Here is a 27,016-nt window from a genome sequence, read left to right on the forward strand (position 1 = left end):
GGCAGTGTTCCGGGGTCGAGGACCTACGTCGTCTCGAGGAGCCCCTCGGAGACGATGCCGGGGTACGGGGTACCGATCGATGTCGAATCGGTGACCTCGACCCAGACTCCCTCGGCGAAAGCCTGGGACCTCGGCTTGGAGCCCCGGTCCGAGGGGGAGTTAGGAGGATGTGAGGGTTGGAGAGTGATAACTCAGTCACCTTCAGCGGTCCTGTACGGGGTGTCGGTGAACGGCCTCGTAGTGTGGGAGAACTACGGCGGTTCAAGGTTTCGGTTGTCTTAGCGCGACGCTTTGCCCCACGGCGGTCCTGTGGAGGGAGAGCGTCTCGGGCGCCTCGGCGAGGAATCCGAGGAGGATGGGATGCGGCGAAGCTGGCGCACTTTGCCCGAGGAGGCTCGACGCGAGGCTCAGGCTGGTCCGGCGCACGCGAGGTCGAGGTCGGGGCCGGTTGTAGATGGGCCAGTGCAGCGGACAGCTCAGACGAGATCATCGCCCGGAGCAGGTCCTGGAAAACGGGCACGGACAGCATCGAGGGCATGTCCGATGCCTCGGTGCACTCCACCGGGGGCGACCTCGTGTCAGAGTATTCCCGTGTGGTGGAGGCACGGCCCGAAGGCTTGGCAGGCTTCGCCTGGGCTGAAAGCAAGGGGCTTCCACCATGCGTCGCCGGTGTCCCCGAGGCTGGCTTCTTCGCTGGTGCGGAACCTAAAGAAGGAAGAGGAGACTTACCCGGGGCCGAGGCTTTTTGCTGTCCCGAGGGCTTCGGGGTTGAGTCTCGAGGTGATGCCGAGGCATTCGGGGCCGACCTCGAGGCCGAGGTAGTGAGTTGGTCGGCGGTGAAAAGGTCCGCCATGCGGGCTTTTCTTCGACCGAGGGCCCGGTTCTGAAAAGTAGCGCACTGGGGGCAGAGTCGGTTGGATGGGCGGCCCCCAGACAGAGGATGCACCGGCGATGCGGGTCTGTGATGGAAAGAAGCCGCTCGCACCGGGTGCACTTTTTAAAGCCGGTCTGAGGCCGGGACATAGAAAAAGAAACTGGCCGCGGCTCGAATAGCCACATGGCCACGGCGGCCCGGAAGCCTCCGGGTCGCGAAACGAAGCAGGAACAGGAAAGAAAAAGAAAAATTTTGCGCCGGACAGCGACTTAATCGAAGGCAAAACAAAAAAATCGCGGTGCTAGAAGGCAGTTGGGGTAGAGCCTGGAAAAAAACGACTTCTAGGCTCGGCGGAAAAATTTGAACTGGAGCCACGAAGGGGAGATGCGCCCTCTAGTGGAGCAGGAAGGCACGCATGCGTGGAGCAGCAGAGCAAACTTTAAATCTTCAATCAAGTTTGCTTGAAAAAGCTGTCCGCATCGGGGCTCCGTAGATGACGTCACCCACATGTGAGAATATCATGCCTGCTTGTCCTGGGATAAAGAATTTCTATTAGAATTATTAACCCCCGAGATTACTAAACACCTTCTGTTGTTCTCGGAGGACCCTAAAACTACCCCTTTTGACACTTTACTGCTCAGGATTGGGTCTGTGTGGAAGACCCAGCCAGCTCAAATTATTTCAGTATCAGAAGCTAGGTGGCGTGCTGAGGGAGCACCCCAATACAATAAAACACCACACACAGGAAATAGAGGGCATGGCAGAGGTAGTTACAGAAACTCCTCCACTTACATTCCTTTCAATGAACTCAAAGACCAAAAGGAAAGATTAGAAAAAGAGAAAATCAAATGGGAACAGGATCAGCACACAATGCAGATAGAATTGGACAGAGCAAAAAGTGATTTAACAGCTAGAAACAACAGTGCTAGTGCTTAGGGATGTCCTGACTTTCTGTGTCCAAATACCAAGGTCACTCAAACCTTCACAGCCCTGCCGGACTCCTTTCACTTACCTGTGGACTCACTTTTGGAGACGCAGGATAAGGGAAAGAAGTCAGACTCAGAATTCAGCTTGAGATATGTGGCACCTTTGATTTTGGACACTTGCGGCCGCCCCAATGTTAATACTACCATAGAGGGTCAGAATAAATTAACTTTGATTGATACAGGGGCTGGAATCAGTTTTACAAACAGAGCGCCTCCTACTGGAGATCAGAAAAATGTAGAAATGTATGAGATTCAGGGTATAAATGACACAGCTTCAAAATGTGTTGCTATCCCTGTGAAATGGGGCATCCCGGTTCAAACTGAACAGAGCCAGGACATTTTAGAAATTACTGCCCCCACTATAGCGAGTACAGACAAAGAAATACTGGGAATTGATGTCCTCAACCAGTTAGACCTGGTTGTCGATATGGCTAACCTTACATTGTGGCAGGGTACAGGAAGCCCAAATGCTTCTAAAACTTTAGTTCATGAGGTCATTCCCATGCAATTAGCTACTCAGTGCACTAAGGCAGCTCAGCTACATGACCTTAGTGGTATTCCCTCAGAGGTGGCAGATATTCCAGTTTGGGCACAAGACAAACTAGATTGTGGGAGAATGCAAACTGAAATTCTGTTAGAGGGTGAGGACCCCCCACCACAAAAGCAATATCCAGTATCTCATCAAGCCATAGAACAAGTAACTCAGATTGTACAGGTACTAGAGGAGAGGGGTCTGATCAGACCTACCTCTTCCACCTGCAATTCTCCAGCACGGCCAGTGGTCAAACCAGGGGGCTCATTCAGGCTTACTATAGACTTCCGGGCACTAAATCAGGTTTCCAAATCCTTAGCACCGGTGGTTGCCTCTTACCCTGAAATGATTTCTAAATTGAACTCCAAATGCAAATTTTTCTCTGTCTTGGACATTTCTAATGGCTTTTGGAGTCTGCCCTTGGCCACTGAATGCCAGTACAAAACAGCATTTCAATTGCTGAATAAACAATATGCATGGACGGTCCTTCCCCAGGGATATAAAAATTCACCAGCAATTTTTCATAAATATATGTACAATGTCCTGGCACGCATATCATGCCGAGAAAATGTGATACAATATGTTGATGACATTTTGATTCAGTCTGAGAATGAGTCTGCACACTGGGTACATGTAAGGGAGGTTCTAACAGCTCTCTTAGAAGCTGGCCTTAAAGTTAATCCTACCAAGGCTCAGCTATGCAAATCACAGGTCTCCTTTCTGGGAGTATCCATTGGCCAGGATGGTAAGTCTGTGGATTCTCAGAGGGTAGAACTGATACAGAACTTGCCACTTCCTACAGATTAGAAATCACTCCAGTCATTTCTAGGGCTCACAGGATTCTGCCGTGAATTCATGCATAATTATGCTGAGGTAGCAGCCCCACTCTACTCCCTGCTGAAAAGTAAAGACTATGTGTGGGAAGAGGAGCATACAGATGCTGTCACCAAGCTTAAGCACATTTTAACCTCAGCTCCTGTCCTTGCCAACCCAGATCACGCACAAAATTTTTTCCTTTATCCTGTTGTTGGGGAGAATAGTGTAGGTGCAGCATTAACAAAGCGCCTAGGTGCAATGGATCGTCCAATTGCTTTCTTTTCCAGAATTCTCACTTCTCCAGAACTCAAAATGGGACTCTGTGAAAAGCATACACTGGCTGCATATGCTGCCATGCAGAAATTTACCTACATCATTGGGGCTCAAACTACATACATATGCAGCCACCATAACCCACTTAAATTCATTGTGGAGGGGAAGTTAGCATGCAGCAAGATTAGGACAGAGAGAATAGTCCAGTGGACCCTGATGTTGCAGGCACAGAATGTAAAGTTTGAACTTCTGAAACAGCCTAATGTTCAGGTTGCAGGAATCTACTGGAGGGGCAACCACATGAGTGTCAGTCCTCCCCCCAGTGCCCCTAATCACATGATCTTTAAAGAACTAGTAGTGGACAAAATATCTCCTTTTCTTCCTGCCAGTGTGAGGGAGGCAGGCGATTAGCAGGTTTTGCAATGTTACAACTAGACCCCGCTAACCAAGTGATTCTGCAGAGACAGTATTCATGTGGTACTGCTTCGGCACAGTACTGTGAACTGGCTGCTTTTGTAGCCATGGTGGCTAGCTAATAACTTTAAATCAACTGACGGTTCACCTGTAAAACATTCATCATTGTGGGCTATGGCACAGGAATTGAGTGAGAAGTTTCAGAGAGTACACTTAATTAAAGTGAAAGCTCAAAGAAAGAAAGGTCCTTTGGTAAAGGGCAACACACTAGCTGACTCGCTAGCCAAAGAAGCATGTCATGTAGGCCCTGTATGGCCTGGTATGAACAGACTCGTATGGTAGCCATTGCTACCCGTTCCACAGATTACGATCATGTGGTACCTCTAGACTATTTCATAGCTCTGCAGAAAAAGGACCCTCTGATAACATATACCAGCACACACCCTTTATCACACTCACTATACAGAAAGACATTCTATGTGTGAAAAGAGAGGCAGGCTTAGTTATAGCTATCCCCAGAGCTCAAGGTAAAGACTGGATGCATTGGGTTCATGGTGTAGGTCCCATGAGACACCCCAAAGAGGATGAAATGCTGTCTATCTTGGATATGTTGGTATGGTGGCCAGAAATGAAACATGACATACAGGATCATGTTTCCTCCTGTAGCATCTGTGCCTCCTTTGGGAGACAGCCCAAAAAGAAAAGGGGACAGTTGATGAGAGCACCGCCACGTGGTCCATTTAAGAGAGTGCAGATAGATCATGTGGGTCCTCTTCCCTTAACTGCTAGGAAAAACAGATTTTTACTGACTGTGGTTGATTCGTTTTCACATTGGGTAGAAGCATTCCCAGTACCCGATCAGACAGCCAGGACCACAGCGGAAATTCTAACTATGCAATTTTTTACAAGATGGGGGAATCCCAAAAACCATTGACTCCGACAATGGCCCTGCTTTTGTTTCCCTGCTTATCAAAGAATTGTTTGAATTTCTAGGCATAGAACAGCAATTACACATCCCATACCACCCCCAGGCAGCAGGGCAGGTAGAAAGAATGAACCAGACCATTAAGGCCCATCTCAGCCCTATGCTGAATCTGGGATCAGGTACTCCCTTTGGTCCTTATGCGTATCAGAGCTAATGTTTGTAAGTCCACAGGTTTTGCACCTTATGAAGCCTTAATGGGAAGGCCAATGCCACGGTGGGAAAATCTGTTGTGTCCTTTCCTTCCAGAGGACCAGACAGTAATTCTGGCTAATGAGTGGATGAAATCCCTGCAAGAACATCTGAAAGAAATACAGACTACTGTGCTGACTAACACAGAAAAGTCTAGGGATTATTTGCAGGAAATACATGCAAAAGGTTCTGACCTAAGGCCCCTTAAGGTCGGAAGCTAAGTCATGCTCCTGAACCCCAGACCTAACCTTCCCTTTGGGACAGCAAAATGGGATGGACCGCATTTAATAACAGATACCCTAGGCCCAAGCCTTTACCAAATTCTAATGCCTGACAACCAGCAATGCTGGAAACACATCACTCAGTTGAAACCATATGGGTAATGTGTTTATCAGTCTGTTTTCAGATTTCACCTGAAGACAGCACGGACAGCTGTATTCCATGAGGAAAAGTCACAAGAGATTGGTAACTATATTATTCACTCCTGCTGCATAGTTGATGAGCCCTATCTATAGAACAGGAGTACAAGAGTTATGTAAATACGTAGTAGAAATTATTTTGCTTATTGCATTTTTCCAGTAGTAAGTACTAGTTAATTTGTTTAAGTTTAGAGTTAGTTTTAGGATGGCACAGTTCACCTTTTACTCTTGTATATGCTCTCCTTTACCCAAGTATCATTACAGGAACTATCATTCAAATATGCACAATCGGTTGGGCAAAATCCACACATGGTGTATATCGCTATCAAGAAATACCCACACCTTTTCTTGAAGGAACCGAACTTGTCATATTAAGTTTTTGTTCTGTACAGGACAAGCCAGTGTTCTACTCAGTAAACATCATCCAAGTAAAGTGGGCACCTCCTGTCCCCACTTCTTTAGAAAGAACACAGGAACTAATAGCACCCCCAGAGAAGTACTTTCTAGGGCCCCCTGCCTTGATTCTGTATAATATCTCCTGTCAGGATAGCGGAAACTGGAAGATTTCTTATACATGGGTACAGAGTAATCAACAACACATTACTGAAACTTCTTTCTTTTTTGATGTATCTTGCTTTCCTACTACCCCACCTCTTCCCACCTCAGCCCCTCCTGTATTCTACCTTTCTGATATCAACATGTTTTAGGAAGGAAAGCCCTTTCAGGTTAAATATGATGCACCACATGATGTTTTATATGATGTAGAATACCATTTTCTTACTTGGCATTTATTTCCAAAATTGTTTTTAGTTAATCATAGATACCCAAATTGCTCGCAATTTGTTGCTAACCACATACATTTGCTGAATACTTGGTTTGACATGCAGTCAGGTACCGCCCAAACCGAGGACCAAGTGGCAGCCTTACAAATCTCCTCAATCGGTGTCAATCTGAGGAAAGCTACAGAGGCTACCATTGCTCTGACCTTATGGGCTGTGACTTTACTGTGAAGGGGTAATCCAGCCTGGGCATAGCAGAAAGAGATATAAGCCGCCATCCAGTTGGAGATGCGCTTAGAGATAGGACGTCCCAACTTGTTCGGATCGAAGGAGATGAAAAGTTGAGGAGCAGTTCTGTGAGGCTTGGTGTGTTCCAAGTAGAAAGCCAAAGCACGCTTACAGTCCAGAGAGTGAAGAGCTGATTCTCCAGAATGAGAATGCGGCTTCGGAAAAAACACAGGAAGAACAATGGATTGATTCAGATGAAATTCCGAGACCACCTTGGGGAGGAATTTGGGATGAGTGCGAAGGACCACCTTGTCATGATGAAACACTGTAAAAGGAGGATCCGCAACCAATGCTTGAAGTTCACTCACTCGACGAGCAGAAGTGAGGCCAATGAGAAGCACCACTTTCCAAGTGAGAAATTTCAGAGGAGCCTTGTTAAGAGGTTCAAATGGAGGCTTCATAAGCTGAGAAAGAACAACACTGAGGTCCCAAACCACTGGAGGCGGTTTGAGGGGAGGATTGACATGGAAAAGTCCTTTCATGAATCTGGAAACCACAGGATGTGCAGAAAGAGGTTTCCCTGGAAGAGGCTGGTGGAAAGCGGCAATTGCACTAAGATGGACTCTGATCGATGTAGACTTGAGGCCAGATTGAGACAGGTACAAAAGATAGTCCAAAACAGAGGACAAGGAGGCATGTTGAGGTTCCTTGTGATGAGAAAAACACCAAGTAGAGAATCTAGTCCATTTCTGGGAATAGCATTGCCTAGTAGCAGGCTTCCTTGAAGCTTCCAAAACATCCCGCACAGCTGGTGAAAACTGAAGGGGAGTTACGCTGAGAGGAACCAAGCTGTCAGGTGTAGCGACGGCAGGTTGGGATGAAGCAGAGATCCTTGATGCTGCGTAAGCAAACCTGGTATTCCTAAAAATAACACCCCGTCTGCCCAAAGTTTGGCTGATTACTTCCAAACCAAAGTAATATCAATAAGATCCAACATTATTAGTAAACTTACTTCCCCACAACGTTCCATAAATTCAAAAGAGACTGGATTTTCAATACTAAATTCTACATGTTCTAATTTCTCTCTTCCCTCTTTAAAAGATATAGAAAATGTCCTCCAATCCATCAATATCAAAGGTTCTAATATTGATCCTCTTCCCCCTTTTCTCTATAAACGCTACTTTTCTATACTGGGACCTTACATTCTTCAAATTATTCATAAATGCTTTACCACTGCAAGCCTCCCACCAGATTGGAAGCACTCAATCCTTCACCCGCAGATAAAAGATTCAAAAAATTATCTCACAGAAACTTCAAATTATCATCCAATAGCCAATCTCCCGTTCTTAGCCAAACTAACAGAAAAACTTGTATTTCAGCAATTACCAGATTTCATTGATAAAACACAGGTACTGCATCCTAATCAAGTAGGATTCCGTAAAAATCATTCTACAGAACACTCTTTATTGGGTCTCACAACAACTATACAGTACAACCTTGACCAACATAAGTGTGTATTATTAATTTCTTTGGATCTTGCGGCTGCTTTCGATATTGACGGGAGGCCGGATGGATGGGAATATGAGTGTAGGCCTCCTTGAGATCCAGGGAGCATAACCAGTCGTTCTGCTCGAGGAGGGGATAGAGAGAAGCCAGGGTCAACATGCGAAACTTCTCCCTGAGCAGGAACTTGTTGAGCACCCTGAGGTCCAAAATAGGACGCAAGTCACCCGTCTTGTTCGGAACAAGGAAGTACCAGGAATAAAAACCCCTGTTCTGTTGGTCCACGGCTCGACGGCACGAAGCCGGAGCAAAGCCTGAGCTTCCTGAAGAAGAAGGGCAGTCTGGGTTAAGTTGGAAGGATACTCTCTTGGAGGATGTTCCGGAGGAACATGATGGAACTGAAGAGAGTATCCCTCTCTTACGATGGAAAGGACCCAGAGGTCGGTGGTAATAGCTGTCCATCGATGGTAAAAATGATGGAGACGACCTCCGATGGGAAAAAGCGGGGAGGGCAGAACGATGGAAGTTATGCTCCCTACGAGACAGTCAAAAAGGCTGGGGAGCCTTAGGGACAGTAGAAGGCTGAGGTTTTTGCTGGGGGTTCTGCTGATGCTGCCTCTTTACTGGCGGCCGAATGGCGGGGGCCTGCTTCGGCGGGTAGCGCCTTTGATAAATCATAGGAGGACGAGACGGACGAGAGATAGCAGGCTTGGGCTTCTGACGTAGAATAGACTGAAAAGATTTTTCATGTTTGGATAGTTTCTCCGTTGCCGCCTCGATGGACTCGTCGAAAAGGTCTGCTCCCGCACAGGGAACGTTCGCCAGCCTGTCCTGGAGATTCGGGTCCATATCAATGGTGCGAAGCCACGCCAAGCGTCTCATGGCCACTGAACAAGCAGCTGCTCTGGCAGAGAACTCAAAGGCGTCATAAGACGATTGCATCATCTGCAGGCGGAGTTGGGACAATGATGCCAGCACCTCCGAGTACTCGAAGCGAGCCTGAGAGTTTCGGTTTCCGGAAACACCATAACACCATAACACAGAGTATTCAATGTTAGGCTTGGTATCCAATATTCATTACTACTTGGACCACCACAGATCGGTCGCCCTTTTTTCTTTGGATCTTTCAGCAGCCTTTGACACTATAGATCACGCTCTCCTACTCAATCGTTTGGAATCCTTCGGTATTGGAGGACAAGTACTACAATGGTTTCAATCCTTTCTTTCCAATCGATCCTCAACTGTCATAATCAAAGAAGATCACTCCACCCCTTACACTTCGCCTTTTGGTATACCTCAGGGTTCTATTCTATCTCCTCTTTTATTCAATATCTTTCTTTCACCTTTTCTTACTATTTGTCAATCACTAGGCTTTACAACTTTTTCCTATGCTGACGATATCCAACTTCTCCACCCACTTGATCCTGGAAAATATGATGAAATTATAGCCATCAACTCCAAATTGGATACAATAAAAAATTGGCTCTGTAATAATAAACTCTCATTAAATATACAAAAAACACAAACAATGCTATTTACATGGAAAAAAGACATTATACTAATTTCTCCTTTTTTGCTTGAAAATAACCCAATTGAATCTGTCTCATCCATTAAAATATTAGGAGTTATAATTGATACGAACTTATCTTTTCATGATCACATAAGTCAATCCTGTTTTTATAAATTACGTCTGATAAGATCCATTTCATCCTTCTTAGAACCAAAATCTGTTAATATCCTTGTTCACTCTATGATCATTTCCAAATTAGATTATTGTAATTCTTTATTATACAATATTTCCCGAAAAGAAAAGACTCCAAATAATCCAAAATACGGCCATAAAACTTATACATAAAGCAAAAAAATACGACCATGTATCACCCCTTCTTATTAAATCACACTGGCTACCTATTAATCATCGAATAACTTTTAAAATAGCATTTCTAGTCTTTAAGGTTTTACTATATAACACCCCTCAATTTATATCTAGAATGATTATCCCATATCATTCTAATCGAACCCTTCGCTCATCACAACAAGAGTTACTTTTGGTCCCCTCACTCAAAATTGTGGGAACAAGGAGAAACGATATGTTCTCTGTTTTAGCTCCCCAACTCTGGAACACTCTGCCTCTTTTTATTAGAAAGGATAGAGATATTATCTCTTTTAAAAAACTTTTAAAAACTTTTTTATTTAATGATGCTTTTAATGAATAATTTTCTCTTTTTTGTTTTTTCATCCCTACTTTATGTTTTTTCCTAATATATGTTTTTTTCCTTCACCATTAGAAAAATATGTAACTTTTCCCCCCTTTCCATGTTTGTTCTTAATGTATTATTTAACTATTTAACAAATATTTGTTTTGTTGTTTTTAATGTTTTACTAATACGATTGAATGTTCTCTTATAATCTGTTTTTAAATGTACATCGCTTAGAATGTTTTAAATAGGCGATTCATCAAAAATAAAGTGAACTTGAACTTGAACAGATAGGGTAAAAACTTTTGAAGAATGGATAGAAAAAACTCAAAGTAGGTTGCAAAATGAAAGCTGTAGTTCAGGACTCGAGAGGCCATCATCGAGTTCTGGTAGATGCGCCTGCCAAATCTGTCCATGGTTTTGCCCTCCCGGCCAGGAGGTGGAAGCATAGACCTGGGAGGGATGAGACCGCTTCAGAGAGGATTCAACCAAGAGGAACTGGTGCGAGAGTTGTGCCCCGTCGAAGCCCTTATGGTGCACCGGGCGGTATCGAGCATCCAACTTCCCTGGGACCGCCGGGATGGAGTAAGGGGTTTCGAAGCATCTCATGAAAGTCTGGTCCAGAAGCTTATGCAGAGGCAGGCGTAGAGACTCGGCAGGAGGTTGAGGAAGATGCATCGTCTCCAGATACTCCTTCGAGAACTTGGAACCCGAATCCAGGGTGATATCCAAATCCACTGCCATCTGCCTCAGGAAAGACGAGAATGACAACTGGTCCGCCAGGGCCGGGCGTCAAGGCGGGCTCGAAGAAGATGAGGCGGCCTGGTCCTCCAATGCCGAGGACCGGCACAGAGAGAACGAACCCCCGCAGTCCTCGAGTTCCGGCATAGGAGGAGGGGGCGAGTACTCCGGGGACAACTCCCGGAAAGGTTGCTTCCAACGAGGCGAGGCGTGTCTCGATGAATGCCTCGATGAGTGCCTCGATGAATGCCTCGATCGACGACCAGAGCTGTGACGAGAAGCAGGCCTCGAGCGACGAGGCGAGTGACACCCAGACGAGGCAGCCACCGAGTAGATGGGACTGGAGGCTGTGGATCGAAGCATCAGAGGCTGAGATGAGGCCCCCCGAGGCACTCCCCAAGGTTCGAGGCCCGGCATCGCGGAGGAAGGGTCCGGGCCAGGCAAGCCATGCATCGAGGGTATCGGTTCCAAAGGTGGCATGGGCAAAGACTCTGCTCCTTGCGAGACATGCCCCGAAGCCAGACCAGACACTCGCCGAGACTCTGCTCCCAGCAGCGAGAGTGTGCGCCGAGGAGGCACCGGAGGCGGCTCGACCTCGCGGGAGGCTTCCGCGTGCCCAGGCTGGATCTGAGAGAGAAGCATCGGCCCAATTTTGGTAAAGAGCTCGACAAATCGCTTCTCCATCAGGGTGTGGAACGACGCCGGCAAAGAGGGATCCGCATCAGCAATGGGACCTCCTGCACGGACATCGGTCACTCGGCCGCCAGGGGCTTGGATTTAGAGGCCTTGGGCACCTTAAGCACCACAGGAGGGATGGGAAGCTGTGCTACCTGACCTGAAGAGACATCGAAAAGCACCACAGCATGCGTCGGAGTCGAAGCCGGCACGAACGAGGCAGGCTTGAGCAGACTCGAGGCCGAAGATGTAGAATCGGAAGTCGAAGGCGTGGCGCTCTGTGAAGAGGGCAGCACCGGGGACGCCTCCATGCTAAACAGCGACTCCCACAAAATATAGCGATGCTTAAATGCACGTGCTGTGAGCGTGGAGCAAGGCCGGCACGATTTTGGAAGGTGTTGAGGCCCGAGACACTAAAGACAGTGTCGATGCGGGTCTGTCAACGAAATTGCGCGCTGGCACTTGACACACTTTTTAAAACCATTAACAGGCTGGGACATAGGCCAAAAAAGCTCTTCCGCAAGGTCGAAGCTGCGGGGCCACGGCCACGCGACCTGCCCGGTCGAACGATCGAACAAAATTTTTTTTTTTTTAAAACAACAAAACGCAACGTGAGCCAACGAGAATGAGCACAAAAAAAAACCCCAAACCCGCGGGCACAGAAGGCACAATAAGGGAACTTCGCGCAGAGAGTTTCAAAGGCAAACTTCTCAGCTCCGCGGAAGAGAAAGAACTGAGGAGACACGCCCGGTGCATCGGGCGGGAAGGCACTCGCGCATGCGCGGTGTGGGCAACTCGAAACTTCTAAAAGTTTCTACAAGCAAGTATGCTTATGAGATGTCCGCATCGGGGCTCTGTTGGATGACGTCATCCACTAGTGAGAATACCTGCCTGCTTGTCCTGGGATAAATAAGCATACTGGGGTCCTCGCCCAGATGACGGACTATACAACCTAAGAGAGAGGTTTGAACTCATAATGGGAACTGTTTATCTTCATAGCTTGGAGATTCTGCAGGACAGGGGACTTGCTGTTGGAGGTAAGCGAGATGCGAAATGCAGACTGGCTGTTTATAGAAGGGTACCGCAAGCTTGCCTTCATTTCAAAGAATAAAAATTTAAAAAAAAGTATGGGAGATGTCAGCATAGTTATTGCTAGCATTCAGCATTTTCAGTTGGCAGAACTAATGTCAGCAAAGGCTTATGGGAAATTATGACTCTGGAATGTTGATGCAGAATTCTGTGCTCCTGCACAGAATTCACATACATTAATCATTCAGCCAGACTGGATTGTTTATCAAGAAAATAGGCTGCTTGAATGGGCCAAAAAGCCAGAGACTAATTCCATCTACCACGCCTACAAGTATCACACCCTCCTTATCAATTAAATTAACCATTGTTTCAAACAGTTTACAAATTCTAAACAGAAAGATACTGGGAAATACAATAGTTTCTATATTCAGAATAAGATTCCAAGGTATAAAAGCCTCCTCTCTGCAACACACATTAAGCTCTCTCTTTCTCTGTCTATCTCTGTCTATCCTTCTCTTTATCTATGAAACCCGAAGCTTAGACCATCACCCCATCCCCCTTTCTCTCTCTCTCTCTCTCTCTGGCTCTCCCTAGAACTTCAGACTCTCTGTCTCTTTGCCTCTGAACTCTGTAAGGCAGGGAAACTGCTTTGATCTCTCATTAATTGTAATGCTTAATGGTAATGCTTATAAATATTGCTTTTCTGTAAGCCTATTTCTATAATATATTCTTTATGCAATCACCTCTGGCTGTGTTTCTTATTGGATTCTACGCCTGGTGAATCTTCTGTGAGGGAACTGAACCTGGGACCTGGCGTGTGTAAGGGTGCCTCTAACATAACCCCACCAACCATACATTGTGGGGGCCTGACTAACAATCCTTACAATTTCCAGAGCAGATCCTTGCAGAATGGCACCTGAAGGCAACTACTGGATTACTAGGCCCCTGCAAACTAGTGCTAGTACATCCCTTAATTTGCAGATTTGATACTATAAGTTTGCTACCTTGGTAACAAGTTGTATGATTTCAATTACCCCAACATTGACTAATTTAATGTTACATCAGGGAGGTAAAATTCCTAGATGTCAACTGGTCTAGGAACCAACAAGTGGAGGAGCTATTTTAGATTTGGGTTTCTCTGAGCAAAAATCTTCGTCCCAAGAGATCCTCGGGCGCTTGGATGAGAGAGGAGTAGAGGGGGGCAAAACTGCCGCTGTATGGGGCTGCACCGGGGAAGACGTTGAGGGCAACCAACCCCCCCCCCCCCCCCCCGAGTGGACACGGAACCTCGAGCTGCCAGCACATAAGCTTTACATAGTGCCAACATAAACTCAGGGGGACAACCCCCCGGCGGCCCTAAGGAACTCCCTGCCCCAGCAGTGGATCCAGCAATACCTTGCCCCTGTATTTACAGAACAAGGAAAGTCACCTGAGGTCACAAAAATGAAGGAGGAGGTTCCCACCAAAATTGTACCTGAAGCCGCCAAAATCTGAGATCCTGCGGCCTGCTGTGTTTGAAAAGCCTGGGACTTTCCTAACGCTGAGGCCAAGAAACTGACCGATGCGAAAAGAGAATCCCCAGTCGCTCTGGCAGTAAGGGAATCCTTTTCACCCTGACCGTCGAAGGCTGGGGAAACTCATGCTTCCCCAAGATATGAAGCCGATTCGCGAGGTATATGCGGCTGGGTGCCCTGGCCGCTGGCAACTGCTGACAAGACTTCCCCACCGCTCCGGCCTGCACAACGCTTGCACAGGCTGGCCGCAAGTACCTCGCGTCTGGAGCACAATGAGCATTTTTTCCCTTTAAAAGTGCTCATTGTGCTGAAAAGTGCCGGTTAAATGAGAAATACAATAAAAATGGCAGTTTTAAAGGGAAATGAGCCCTTTAGACTGGCACACCTCAGGATATTTTTTTTTTTTTTACTTTGTCAGAACAGACTCCATGGCTCTCAAAGCTGGCAGCCTGACCAACCAGGGGGCCAGGCTGCCAGCTGAGGCACCTCTACAAAAATTTGGGGGAGATGGAGGAAGGTGGAGGGAGGGACACCGCATGAGACCCGCCAAGTTTAACACCCCCTAGGTCGGAGGGATCTCCAAACAGGACCCGTCCAAACTCTATTTGGCACAAAAGGGGAACCCAGGAGTCCAAAACAAATTCCAACAGTACTAAGAGGGGAGCAGAAATAGTCTTTGTAATGAAAGGATAGATTTTCTGTCTCTGTCTATGAAAGGACACATTTGAAAAGGACACACATATTTTATGTCTTTTGTTCCTGCCTGTGCTGGAAGTAATCAAATGTAGAATGTTGGGTGTTTACTTTCTTAATGGTTTGGGAAGAGGTCATTTAATTTATGTTAACTAGGTTAGTTGTCTGAGACAGGAAGGCTCAACCCCCCACAGCTCTTAACACCTTTAAGATTTAAACAATGAAGTACATATCCTGCTCACGCACCCCTTCCCCTCTCTTGTCCATCCCCCTTTTGTTGTGATAGTTACCACTGACCCATGTAAAAGATATATAAATGTTTTGCAGACTCATAATAAATCAGGCAAAAATCTCTTTAGAATACTGGCTACCTATATTTCTTTCTAAGGGGAATTGCCTCCAGATGACAGAATATTTTGCAGAACGATTTCGGGGCCTAGAAACGGATCTTGTTCGTTTCAGTCTTACCACCTGCTGTTGGAGAATGAGAAAGACTGGATTGCTAGGGGGGAAGCTATCCTGATATACAAGTTTCTTCTCAGTCTCCACCTGCTGGTAGCAATGAGGTATATAACCCATTCATAAAGACTATACCGGTCTAACAGGCGATACAGAAAAAATCATTTTCCTACCTTTGTTGTCTGGTGCCTATTCTTCTGTGCTTTTAACAATGTTTCCAGGGCCTTCTTGTCCATTGACTGTTTTTCTCTCCATTTTCACTTTCTGCCTTGCATCTATCTTTGGCATTAACTTAACATTCAATTGTTCCATTTTTCTGCTTTCTTCTCAAAATCTACTTTTCCATGTCTTACCTTCCCTTCCTCTCTCTCTCCTTCCCTCCTTTCCCCACAGTAGTCTGGCATATCTCTCTACTACTACTAATATTATTATTATTTCTATAGCACTACAAGACTCCCCTCCTTTCTTTCTATTCCCTGGTCTGGTATCTCTCCTCCCCCCCCCAGTGTAACATTTTTCTCTCCCTTCTTCCTTTCTGCCCCCTGCAGTCCATCTCCCTTCTCTGCCTCCTTTCAGGCCCAGCTCCCAGTCCAACATTTCTCCCTCCTTTCCACCAGTCCAACATTTCTTTCTCTCTTCCTTCTGCATGCTTCTTCTCCTCCGGTCCTCCTTCCCTCCCCTAACATCTCTCTCTCCTTCCATGAGTCCAACTTTTCACTCTCTTCCCTCTCCTCCTTCCCCCCCCCCAAGTGTGATATTTCTCCTTCCCTCCTTTCTGTCCTCCCCCATCCATCTCTCCCTCTCTATGAGTCCAACCATTTCTACCTCCTGCACTTTCTCTCTCTCTCCTTGCCTTTTCCCTCGAGTGACATCCTTCCTTCCCACTCCCCAACCCATGTTATTTCCCCATGCATCATTTCTCCCTCTCTCCCTCTCTCATCACTCTCACACCTCCTATAACAATTTTCCTTCCTTCCCTCCCCCCAACCCCACTCACAGCTAATATGCTCTTTCCCCATCCACCATCTCACCCTCCCCTCCAGTGTATAGCATCTTTCCTTTCCCTCCCCTTCTGCCAGGTCCAGCAGCATCTCTTCTCCCTTCCCTTGTCCCCTGTCCAGCAGCACTTCTTCCTCTCCCCATGTCTAGCAGTACCCCTTCTTCCTTTCATCCTCCCCCTTCCCCCTGTCCATCAGTACCCATTCTCCCTTCCCTTTCCCTCCTCACCTGTCCAGCTGTACTTTTCCTGTCTCTAGCGGCAGCTCACTGCGTGCTTTTAACTTGGCCACACAGCTGCCGCTAGGATTAATTTAGATGCGGTTTCATCCAGAAGCCTCGGGCCCTTTGCTAGGTCAGCCTGCCTCTGACGAAAGAGGAAGTTGCATCATCAAAACGGGCTGGCATAGAAAAAGGCCTGAGGTTCCTGGATGAAACTGCGTCCAAATTAATCTTAGAGGCAGCTGTGTGGCCAAGTTAAAAGCTTACTGAGCTGCCACTGCTGGTTGGGGGGTGCAGAGAGAAACGCGACAGCAGCAGGAAGATGCTGCCTGTAGACATGCAACATCGGTACGTGAACCTCTGGCACTAAAGGAGATGCCTCTCGTAGCAAAAGGCAAGTTAGCTGGCCGGCGCTTCTCTTCCTTCTCAGTGTGCCTCGGCACACAGTTTGCGATACACTGGTCTATTCAAATCAAGATCCTCTAACATAAAATGCTACACCTCCATCAATTCAATCCACCCTATCATGGCGATATAGTTTGCATCCCGGCATGACAGTGTCCCATTGGTTATCTTCCTTCAACCAGGTCTCATAAATGCCTATTATATCTATCATTTCATTTAGTGCATACAGATTTTTTCAAACAATGTTTGTCATATCTATTTACAATTTGCTCAGCAGTTGGCATACATAATTTGCAATCTTTGAAATCAGCCTGCTCTGTATTTAAGGAAACCTGGTCTACTGTGGCCTGTATTGTAATCTAACTATTGGGATGCTCAGTCTTCCCTTTTATGATGATATCTTTTAAAGATACCTTGTTGCAAACCATGCTTTTTTGAGTAACTGTTGGCCTTTCCCCAATTTCTAGTTTAAAAGCTGCTCTATCTCCTTTTTAAATGTTGGCACCTGCAGCCTGGTTCCACTCTGGATAAGGTGGAAACCATGTTTGCAGAATAGATTCCCCCCCTTCCCCAGAATGTCGCCCAGTTCCTAACAAATCTAAAATCCTCTTCCCTGCACCACCTCATCCATGCATTGAAACTCCAGAGTTTTGCCTGTCTCTTGGGTCCTGCATGTAGATCATGTAATATTTCTGAAAATGCTACCTTGAAGGTTCTGGATTTTAACTTCCTACCTAAAGAGCCTAAATTTGGCTTTCAGAACCTCCCTACCACATTTCCCTATGTCACTGGTACCTACATGTATGAAGACAGCAGGCTCCTCCCTAGCACTGTCTAAAATCTTATTTAAGTGACGCTTGAGGTCCGTCACTGTACTATACTATACAGGTCTTATCTCCTACAATTTTTCAACAAAGATTCAATGTGGCTTCGCACTAGGCAGGCCACTGACCAAGCAATCCTCATGTCCACCAGCCATCCAACTATCTACATGCCTAATGATCGAATTTCCCACTTCAACGACTGTCCTAACTCTTTCCTCCTGGGCAGAAGCCCTTGGAGACACATCCTTCTACTAAGACTCAGAGATGCCTATTATATCTATCTTTTCATTTTGTGCAATATATTCTCTCCCATCTTGTTTCTAAGGCTTCTGTCATTTCCATACAGACATTTGAAACAACATTTGTTGTTCCTATTTACAACTTGATCAGCAGTTGACAGTGATAATTTGCAATCGTTAACATCTGTCTTTTTTAATTTAAAGACACCTAATCAAATCTAATCTACAATTTGTGAATCATTCTATGCCTAAATAGGTTCAAGGCGACATACAGCTTGAGAAAAGGCAGAGAAGTAAAGAGGGAAAGGGAGAGGAGAGGGAGGGAAGAAGTGGAGAGTAGTGGAGAGTAGAATTAGCGATACAGTTTACACTGAAGATACTGAAATCTCAGTAAAGTAGGCTATTGATTGTCAATGAAATGTGTTGCCCCGAAGAGAAGAATTTTCAGTTTTTTTCTGAAATTTAAGATAGCTGGGTTTAGTTTTGATAGCTGTTGGAAGATTGTTCCAGGTTTTTGCGCCGAGGTAGGTGATAAGTGTGCTGAATATGTATTTTATTATTTTAGGGGATGGAAGGATATGGAGGAGTTTCTTGATGTTTCTAGTTGAATTGGATAGAGAGCTAGAGAAGAGGTTATGAGAGGAGTAGCTGATCTCACATTTAAGATGTGGTACATTATGCATGATATTTTGAATCTAATGCGAGCACTGATTGGTAACCAGTGGAGTTTGTTCAAGTATGGTGAGATGGCATCATATTTTTTCAGCTTGAAGATTAGCCCTACTGTTGTGTTTTGAATCAGTTGAAGTTTCCGGGTGAGGGTGGTGTTAATGCCTGTGTAAAGTGAGTTACAATAATCTAGTTGTCAGCATCTGTGTCAGTATTGCGAAGTGGTGACTGCGAAAGAAGGGTCTGACCAGTCGGAGTTGTCTCATGCTATAGAAGGTCTTTTTCGTATGTTGGAGATCTGGGGTTAGTAGGAGAGGGTTGAGTCTAGTATAACCCCAAAGTATTTTGTAAGTTTTATTGATGTCGAGATTGGTTCCTGTGGGCAAGGTAATGGCTTTTGGGACTGTTTGCAGAGATTTGTGAAACCAGAGTGCTTTTGTTTTTGCTGAGGTTGAGTTGATATCTTTTCTATGTTGTTTGTGATTCTCTGAGGGATGTCTATTGTGTCATGCTCTATTGTAATGAGGAGGAGGATATCATCTGCGTATATTAGGCTTTCATTGTTGTTGAAAGTAATGTTACCTAATGAGCTCATGATTCCTGGGGGACACCACAGAAGGCCATCCATCTTTTTGAGAATTCATTGTCTTTCCAGATGAGGTAGTTCCTGTTCTGTAGGAAGTCTATGAACCAGTTGTAAACTATGCCCGTGATGCCTATCTCGTTGAGTGTGTTCAGGAGTAGTTGGTGACTGACCAAGTCAAACGCTGCAGAAATATTGACTTGAAGGAGGATGGCCTGATGTCCTTTGCTCAGTAATTGTTTGACCTTGGTAGTTAAGGTTAAGTATGGTCTTTACTGCAAACTCGCTATTGGGATGCCCTCTCTTCCTTGTTTTGGTGATAGGTTTTAGCTATCTCCCAAGCCAAAAAGCAAGTACTATTGAATTTCTTTCCACTTTGGTGTGATGAAAATTGTATTTCAGTAATTTTACACCAAAGCTTACAATAAGTATGTATTTTAAGTCTTGCTTTTTCTCTGTTTTTGTTGAATTTGAATGTATTCAGTTAAATTTCTGGAAAGTTTATCCTCTCATTAACTGAATAAATACCACTTTTATATAAAATGAGAATATTTTGAGTAAAAGCAGTGAAATACCTCTCATCCCTAACTTGCCTTGAGCTAGAATTTGGAAAGCCAAGTAGTCATATCAAAAATCATCACACATTTAGCAGCAATTGACAGGTTACATACAGGTTTGATATCACGGTGAAGAAATCCCACAGAATGAATGGCTTCAATGGACTCCAGGATCTGCTTGCCCAAGCGCAGTGTCGTACTCATAGTAAATGTTCCTCGTGGTTGACTCCTTCGCAGGTCAGCAAGATTTCGGCCCTGCAACATAAAAATGACAAGTTAATGTAATACACTGTCAAGTTCCCCACATATATGAAAACAGTGCATCGCAAACTGTATGTAGTGTGCCACCACGAGATTCTGGGTATGCCGCAAGAGGCACTTCCTGTAGGCAAGTCAGCCAGTGCCTCTCCTCATCTCTGCACCTCCCCACCAGCATAGTAATTTCATTGTTAACAAGCTCAAGGTCCTATCTGGAGGGTCTCCACGCATGTGCAGACATCAGCATAATATCATCGTGTCAATGTTTGCAAGACACTGTATTAAAGTGTCCAAACCAAGATCTGTTAGTATCCAATGTCTATAATACCATTTCTTCCAAGTGAGAGCAACAAATCAAACACAAGTCTTCACAAATGAAGAGGATTAGTACATACATTTATAGAAATGCTCCCTAACTGTAAAAGGTGGTACCTCAATGCTTCTCAATGAGAGTCTAATGACATTTGGATGCCCAGATACCATTACAGAATACTATCATAACCTGGTATTGGCATGCCTTACATTTCCATAGAACTGGCACAACTGCAATTGCATAAATTCAGCGGGGATGGCAGTGGCTAAAATAGCATACAAGATGCTAAGAATTAGTAGGAAAAGGGAACATTGAGAGGCGGGGGGGTTAAGGCATCACAGCAGGAGGGATTGGGCATCTCTCCTGCCAGGGAACATTTGGGGGGAGGGGGTTTGCAGGATCGCGGCAGAAGAGATTGGGCATCTCTCCTGCTGGCGATCATTCGGGGGATCGCAGCGGCTTTGGGCAGGAGGGACTGGGCATCCCTCCTGCCACAATCGTTGCGGGGGGAGGGGTGGACACGGTTCCACGATTCTGTAATCAGCGCTTATGACAGACACTAGTTAGAGAATTGTGCTTTTAGGCGAAGGACTGGTCCCTCCCATGCTTAAAAGGTCTTGTTTTGGGCATTTGAGACTTGGGCGATTTTTTATTGAAAATAGGGCTTAAAGGTAGATGTAGTGACAGTCTGGGCGATTAAACTCCTGAACGTACAGCTAGGCCATTCTCGAAAAAAAAACCCCCACATTTTGGACTTTTTTTTTGAGAATGGACATTTCCCTACTGCCTACTTTGTGCACCTAGGGCCTTAGGTCCTCTAGATGCTCAATCCCAACCCACAATCTGGGAGTTGCAGAAATCCAACCCTTTTCTGAGCACATGCTCCTCCTCCTTAGACTGAGAGTAGAAACATATCCAGTTCAGTCCCAAAGCCAATTGACATGCCTGAACAAATACACGACAATAATAATAATAATAATAACAGTTTATATACCGCAGGACCGTGAAGTTCTATGCGGTTTACAATGAATTAGAAAGATTCTACAAATTGAATGGAACATTCATAGTTAGAGATTAGTGGTTAACAGTTTACAAGATCAGGTAGTACAAGGGAGGTACAGGTAAAACTCCCCATCAATGTAAACAAGTCTTTAACAGGTCTATGCTGCAAGACATGAACAAGTAATAAACAGGCACAAAGGCAACTCAGAAAAGACATTGAGGAACAATGGGCTAGATTCACTAAGCAAACCAATCGTGTACTGATCGTTTTGCAAGCCCTTTGCAACCAAATTTCCCTCCTGCACTATTCACTAAAGGCAGTAGCAATCCGATCCTGATCCTCCTATGCAAATTAGCAAAACCCCATGCAAAATAGCCAAGCGATTGATTCACTAACAATTGCTTGGCTATTTTGAATCGGGTTTTACTACTGACAAACCCAACTACTGCAGACCTGTTGGTAACTGAGTTTCCGACAGGTCTGCAGGTTTTTTGACAGGCTTGCCTGTCTTTTTTATTCATTTTTTTCCATGGCACAGATATTTTGCGTGTGTGTTACACACGCAAAATATCTGCCCCATAAAAAAAAATGAATAAAAAAGACAGGCAAGCCTGTCAAAAGTACCCCCACACACAAACATGCCCCCAAAGCACAGCCGCCCCCTACCGCCGACGGGCACTGCCCTCGCTCGCTCTCCTTCCCTCCCCGCGACTGGCACAGCCCTCGCGACACCAAAATGTTGGGAGCAGGAGGGGTGCTCAGTCCCTCCTGCTCCTAGTCCTCCCACCCCCGACCCACCCCTGGTCGGCCCAGGCAGTCGGGCCCGGCCCACCCACCCCAGTACCTTTAAAATAGTTGGGAGCAGGAGGGATGCCTGGTCCCTCCTGCTCCTTCGAGGCTCCCATCTTCTGGAGCAGGAGGGGTGCCAATCAGAGATTTCCCTAGACTCCACCCTAAGGAAGTCCCTGATTGGCTGAGGTGCCCCAGACCCCTCCAAAGGGAGGAGCCCGAGGCGCCTCAGCCAATCAGGGCCTTAGGCCTTTCCCCGTGCATCAGATGATGTGCCAGGGCGGGGCCTAAGGCCGTTATTGGGCGGCAGCGGGCCAAAGCACCAGGAGCAGGAGGATTTTCCTCCTGCTCCCGAAGAGAAGACCGTCAGCGTTGGAGGGTGCGGGTACCCCTCCTTCTCCCGAAGATGAGAGCCTCGAAGGAGCAGGAGGAACTGGGCACCCCTTCTGCTCCCAACTATTTTAAAGGTACCGGGGTGGGTGGGCCAGGCCCGACCGCCTGGGCCGACCAGGGATGGACCAGGGAGGTGGGAGGATTTGGAGCAGGAGGGACTGAGCACCGTGCCGGGAAGGGGGAAAGGGAGAGATCAGGGCAGCTAGGAGAGATCGGGGCATGGGGGGGTGTCGGGCTGATCTCTCTTGCCTCCTCCCGGACTCTCCTGCTCTCTGCCGCTATTCTCCACAGTGCAGGCCCGCTTTAAAACCACAGGCTTGCACTGCAGGGAATGGCGGTAGAGAGCAGGAGAGTCTGGGAGCAGGCAAGAGAGATCTGGGCTGGGCTGAGCCCTGACAGCAGTGACAGGAAGCTGCTTCTCCTGTCACTACTGTCAGGGTGTGCGCATGAGTGGGTATCGCTCTGGCCATGGGTAAGGAGGCGTGTTAACGATCATCCCCATTTGCATGCAGGCCTTTACTGAATTGGTCGGCCGGCATGCAAACAGAAACGGATCGCAAATGGTTTGGAGGTTTAGTGAATCTAGGCCAATGTAGAACTGGAGATTTAGTGAATCTAGGCCAATGTAGAACAGGCACAATGAGCACCAGCATGAAATGGCCTTCAGTCAAGCATACTCACAGAAGTGGAAACTCCCCACAGGTTCCGTCAACTGGCTGGTTAATCATCAAGCCTACAAGGAGAATAATCAAGGCAGAAAGAAGCAGGTTATTCCAAACAACTGAGTGTACACAGAGAGGGCGAGTCGTATGGAATCCTACAGGGACTAACAGAAAGAAGATTATTGAAGGAAAAAACCTAATCTTCCATTCTGTTACTTCCCTTCTGGATTCCATATGCTAGATGATGTACCAAAGCAATGGTAGCAGTTAGGGAAGGACAGAAGAGCCTGCTTTCAACACCGAGGTCCTAAAAAACAGCATCCAAATGAGCCGCCACATTAACTTTATCCAATTCTCTAGTCACCTAATCAAATAAATCAATCAGGTTCATTTGACACGATTTACCTTTAGTAAAACCATGTTGTCTTGGGTCCTGTAACCCATTAGATTCTAGGAATTTCCCTTTCATTCAGCAACACTTATATTATTTTTCCAACAACTGAAAGACTTGCTAGCCTGTAGTTTCCCGCTTCATCTCTGCGACTACTTTTGTGAATAGAGACCACATCCGCTTTTCCAATTCCCAGGAACCACTCCCGTCGCCAGAGATTTATTGAACAAGTCTTTAATAGGACCCGCCAGAACCTCTCTAAGCTACCTCAGTATCCTGGGATGGATCCTATCATAAGAACATAAGAATTGCCGCTGTTGGGTCAGACCAGTGGTCCATCCTGCCCAGCAGTCCGCTCATGCGGCAGCCCTCAGGTCAAAGACCAGTGCCCTAAATGAGTCCAGCCTCACCTGCATACATTCCAGTCCCATTGCTTTGTCCACCTTCAATTTTTCAAGGTGTTCATAAACACTTAGAACATAAGAACATAAGAAATGCCTTCACCGGATCAGACCTTAGGTCCATCTAGTCCGGCGACCCGTACACGCGGAGGCCAGGTGTTCCCTGCTGAAGACCTTGTTTACCCGTATCCCTCAATGTGATTTGCAAGAAGGTGTGCATCCAACTTGCCTTTGATACACCAAGCTATATCAACCCGCACTTTAACCTCTATCACATAAACAAGAAATCCTGTAGAACTCAACTGTTCGCCTTCCCCTCGCTAAAACTCTGTCACTATAAAAGATTCATAGACAAAACCTTCGCCTACCAAGCAGCCAAGCTCAACACATGGCTGGCCCAAATGATACTCGAGGCCCCCTCCTACTTTGACTTCAGAAAATCTCTCAAAACTTGCCTATTCACCAAACAAGACCCCTAGCGGCCCCACCCGCTCTTATTTCTCCTCCCCCCCTTCCTCCCCCCCAGCTCTCTCCCCCCTTTATAGCTTCTCTTTCCCTTTCTTCAACAACCTCCCTCCATCCTCTGTCAATTTTCGGTTTTTACTTGTTACTTAATTGTTTATTTGTTTGTAAATCTGCTTGAAAAACGTAGATTCTATTCTAATTGATGTAAACCGATGTAAATTGATGTAATTAACTTGTTACTTAATTGTTTATTTGTTTGTAAATCTGCTTGAAAACGTAGATCCTATTCTAATTGATGTAAACCGCCTAGAACTCGCCGGGTATGGCGGTATATAAAAAATAAAATTATTATTATTATTATTTGAATCCCAGAATGATGGTCTCCGTCACAACCTCCTCCGGGAGAACATTCCAAGCGTCCACCACTCGTTGTGTGAAACAGAATTTCCTGATATTTGTCCTGGGACTGTTGCCCCTCAATTTCAGTTCATGACCTCTTGTCCGAGTCACATCTGACAATGTGAATAACGATGTTTCTTGCTCTATTTTGTCGAATCCTTTTAGTATTTTAAAAGTCTATCAAATCTCCTCGCAGTCTTCTCTTCTCAAGGGTGAACAATCCCAGTTTTCCGAGGCGTTCTTTGTAGCTCAAATTCTCGATACCTTTTACCAGCTTCGTGGCTCGCCTCTGCACCCTCTCCAGCAGGGTTATATCCTTCTTTAGGTAGGGAGACCAGTGTTGGATACAGTATTCCAAGTGTGGTCTGACCATCGCTCTGTAAAGCGGCATTATGATGTCCGCCGATCTACTCGCGATTCCCTTCTTTATCATGCCCAACATCCTGTTTGCTTTCTTTGCCGCAGCTGCACATTGAGCCGACGGCTTCAAGGTCCTGTCTATCAGTACCCCCAGGTCCCTTTCTTGTTCACTCTTGTCCAATGTTACACCTAACATTTTATATTCATGTTCCATGTTTTTCTTACCCAGGTGCATCACTTTGCATTTTTCTATGTTAAACTTAACATAGTAACATAGTAGATAATGGCAGATAAAGACCCGAATGGTCCATCCAGTCTGCTCAACCTGATTCAATTTAAATTTTATTTATTTTTTTAAATTTTTTTCTTCTTAGCTATTTCTGGACAAGAATCCAAAGCTTTACCCTGTACTGTGCTTGGGTTCCAACTGCCGAAATCTCTGTTAAGACTTATTCCAGCCCATCTACACCCTCCCAGCCATTGAAGCCCTCCCCAGCCCATTCTCCACCAAACGGCCATATACAGACACAGACCATGCAAGTCTGCCCAGTACTGGCCTTAGTTCAATTTTTAATCTTATTTTCTGATTCTAGATCCTCTGTGTTCATCCCACGCTTCTTTGAACTCAGTCACAGTTTTACTCTACACCACCTCTCTTGGGAGCGCATTCCAGGCATCCACTACCCTCTCCGTAAAGTAGAATTTCCTAACATTGCCCCTGAATCTACCACCCTTCAACCTCAAATTATGTCCTCTGGTTTTACCATTTTCCTTTCTCTGGAAAAGATTTTGTTCTACGTTAATACCCTTCAAGTATTTGAACGTCTGATATCATATCTCCCCTATGATTCAGATTTCAAATACTTGAAGGGTATTAACGTAGAACAAAATCTTTTCCAGAGAAAGGAAAATGGTAAAAACCAGAGGACATAATTTGAGGTTGAGGGGTGGTAGATTCAGGGGCAATGTTAGGAAATTCTACTTTTCTGCCCATTTCTCTAGCTGGTTCAAATCTCTCTGGAGTTCTTCTCTGTCCTTTTGTGACCCAACTGCCCGACATAGTTTTGTGTCGTCTGCAAACTTGATTAAATTACTTGTTATTTCTTCTTCTAGGTCGTTTGTGAAGATATTGAACAAGATGGGCCCAAGAACTGAACCCTGGGGCACACCGCTCGTCACTCTCTCCTAGTCCGAGAACTTCCCATTTTTGCCCAACCTCTGCAAATCTGTTTTCCAGCCATCCGCCTATCCATCTTAGTATATCCCCTTCTATTCCATGGCTTTGTAGTTTCTTCAAAAGCCTTGCATGTGGAACCTTGTCGAACGCTTTCTGGAAGTCCAAGTATATTATATCCACCGGATCACCGCTATCGATTTGTTTGCTCCCCTCCTCAAAAAATTGAAGTAAATTCGTCAAACATGACTTCCCCTTCCTGAAGCCATGTTGACTAGCTCTCATCAGGTTGTGATTTTCCAGGTGTTGCACTATGCTATCCTTTATTAGTGCTTCAACCATCTTCCCAGGAACCAACGTAAGACTCACAGGTCTATAGTTGCCTGGTTCTCCCCTCGATCCTTTTTTGAAGATTGGGATGACATTCGCTATCTGTCAATCGTCTGGTATTCGCCCGGTTCGAATAGACAAGTTAGCTAGGGATTGTAATAGTTCTCTGATTTCTATCTTAAGCTCCTTTAGCACTCTCGGGTGAATTCCATCTGGTCCAGGGGATTTGTCACTTCTTAGTTTGTCGATCTGATAGTATATCATGTCCAAGTCCAC

General features: G+C 45.8%; 1 protein-coding gene across 1 annotated transcript in view; it reads right to left on the bottom strand.

The window, feature by feature from the left end:
* TTBK1 (tau tubulin kinase 1) overlaps positions 1-27,016 on the bottom strand; it is a 542,632-nt gene that overhangs the window by 436,285 nt on the left and 79,331 nt on the right. The window contains exon 4 of the mRNA XM_033936268.1: positions 19,917-20,057. Coding sequence (XP_033792159.1) covers positions 19,917-20,057 — 141 coding nt within the window. The remainder of the gene's footprint in view (positions 1-19,916; positions 20,058-27,016) is intronic.

This window comes from Geotrypetes seraphini, chromosome 3, assembly GCF_902459505.1.
Source record: "Geotrypetes seraphini chromosome 3, aGeoSer1.1, whole genome shotgun sequence".
Taxonomy (NCBI): domain Eukaryota; kingdom Metazoa; phylum Chordata; class Amphibia; order Gymnophiona; family Dermophiidae; genus Geotrypetes; species Geotrypetes seraphini.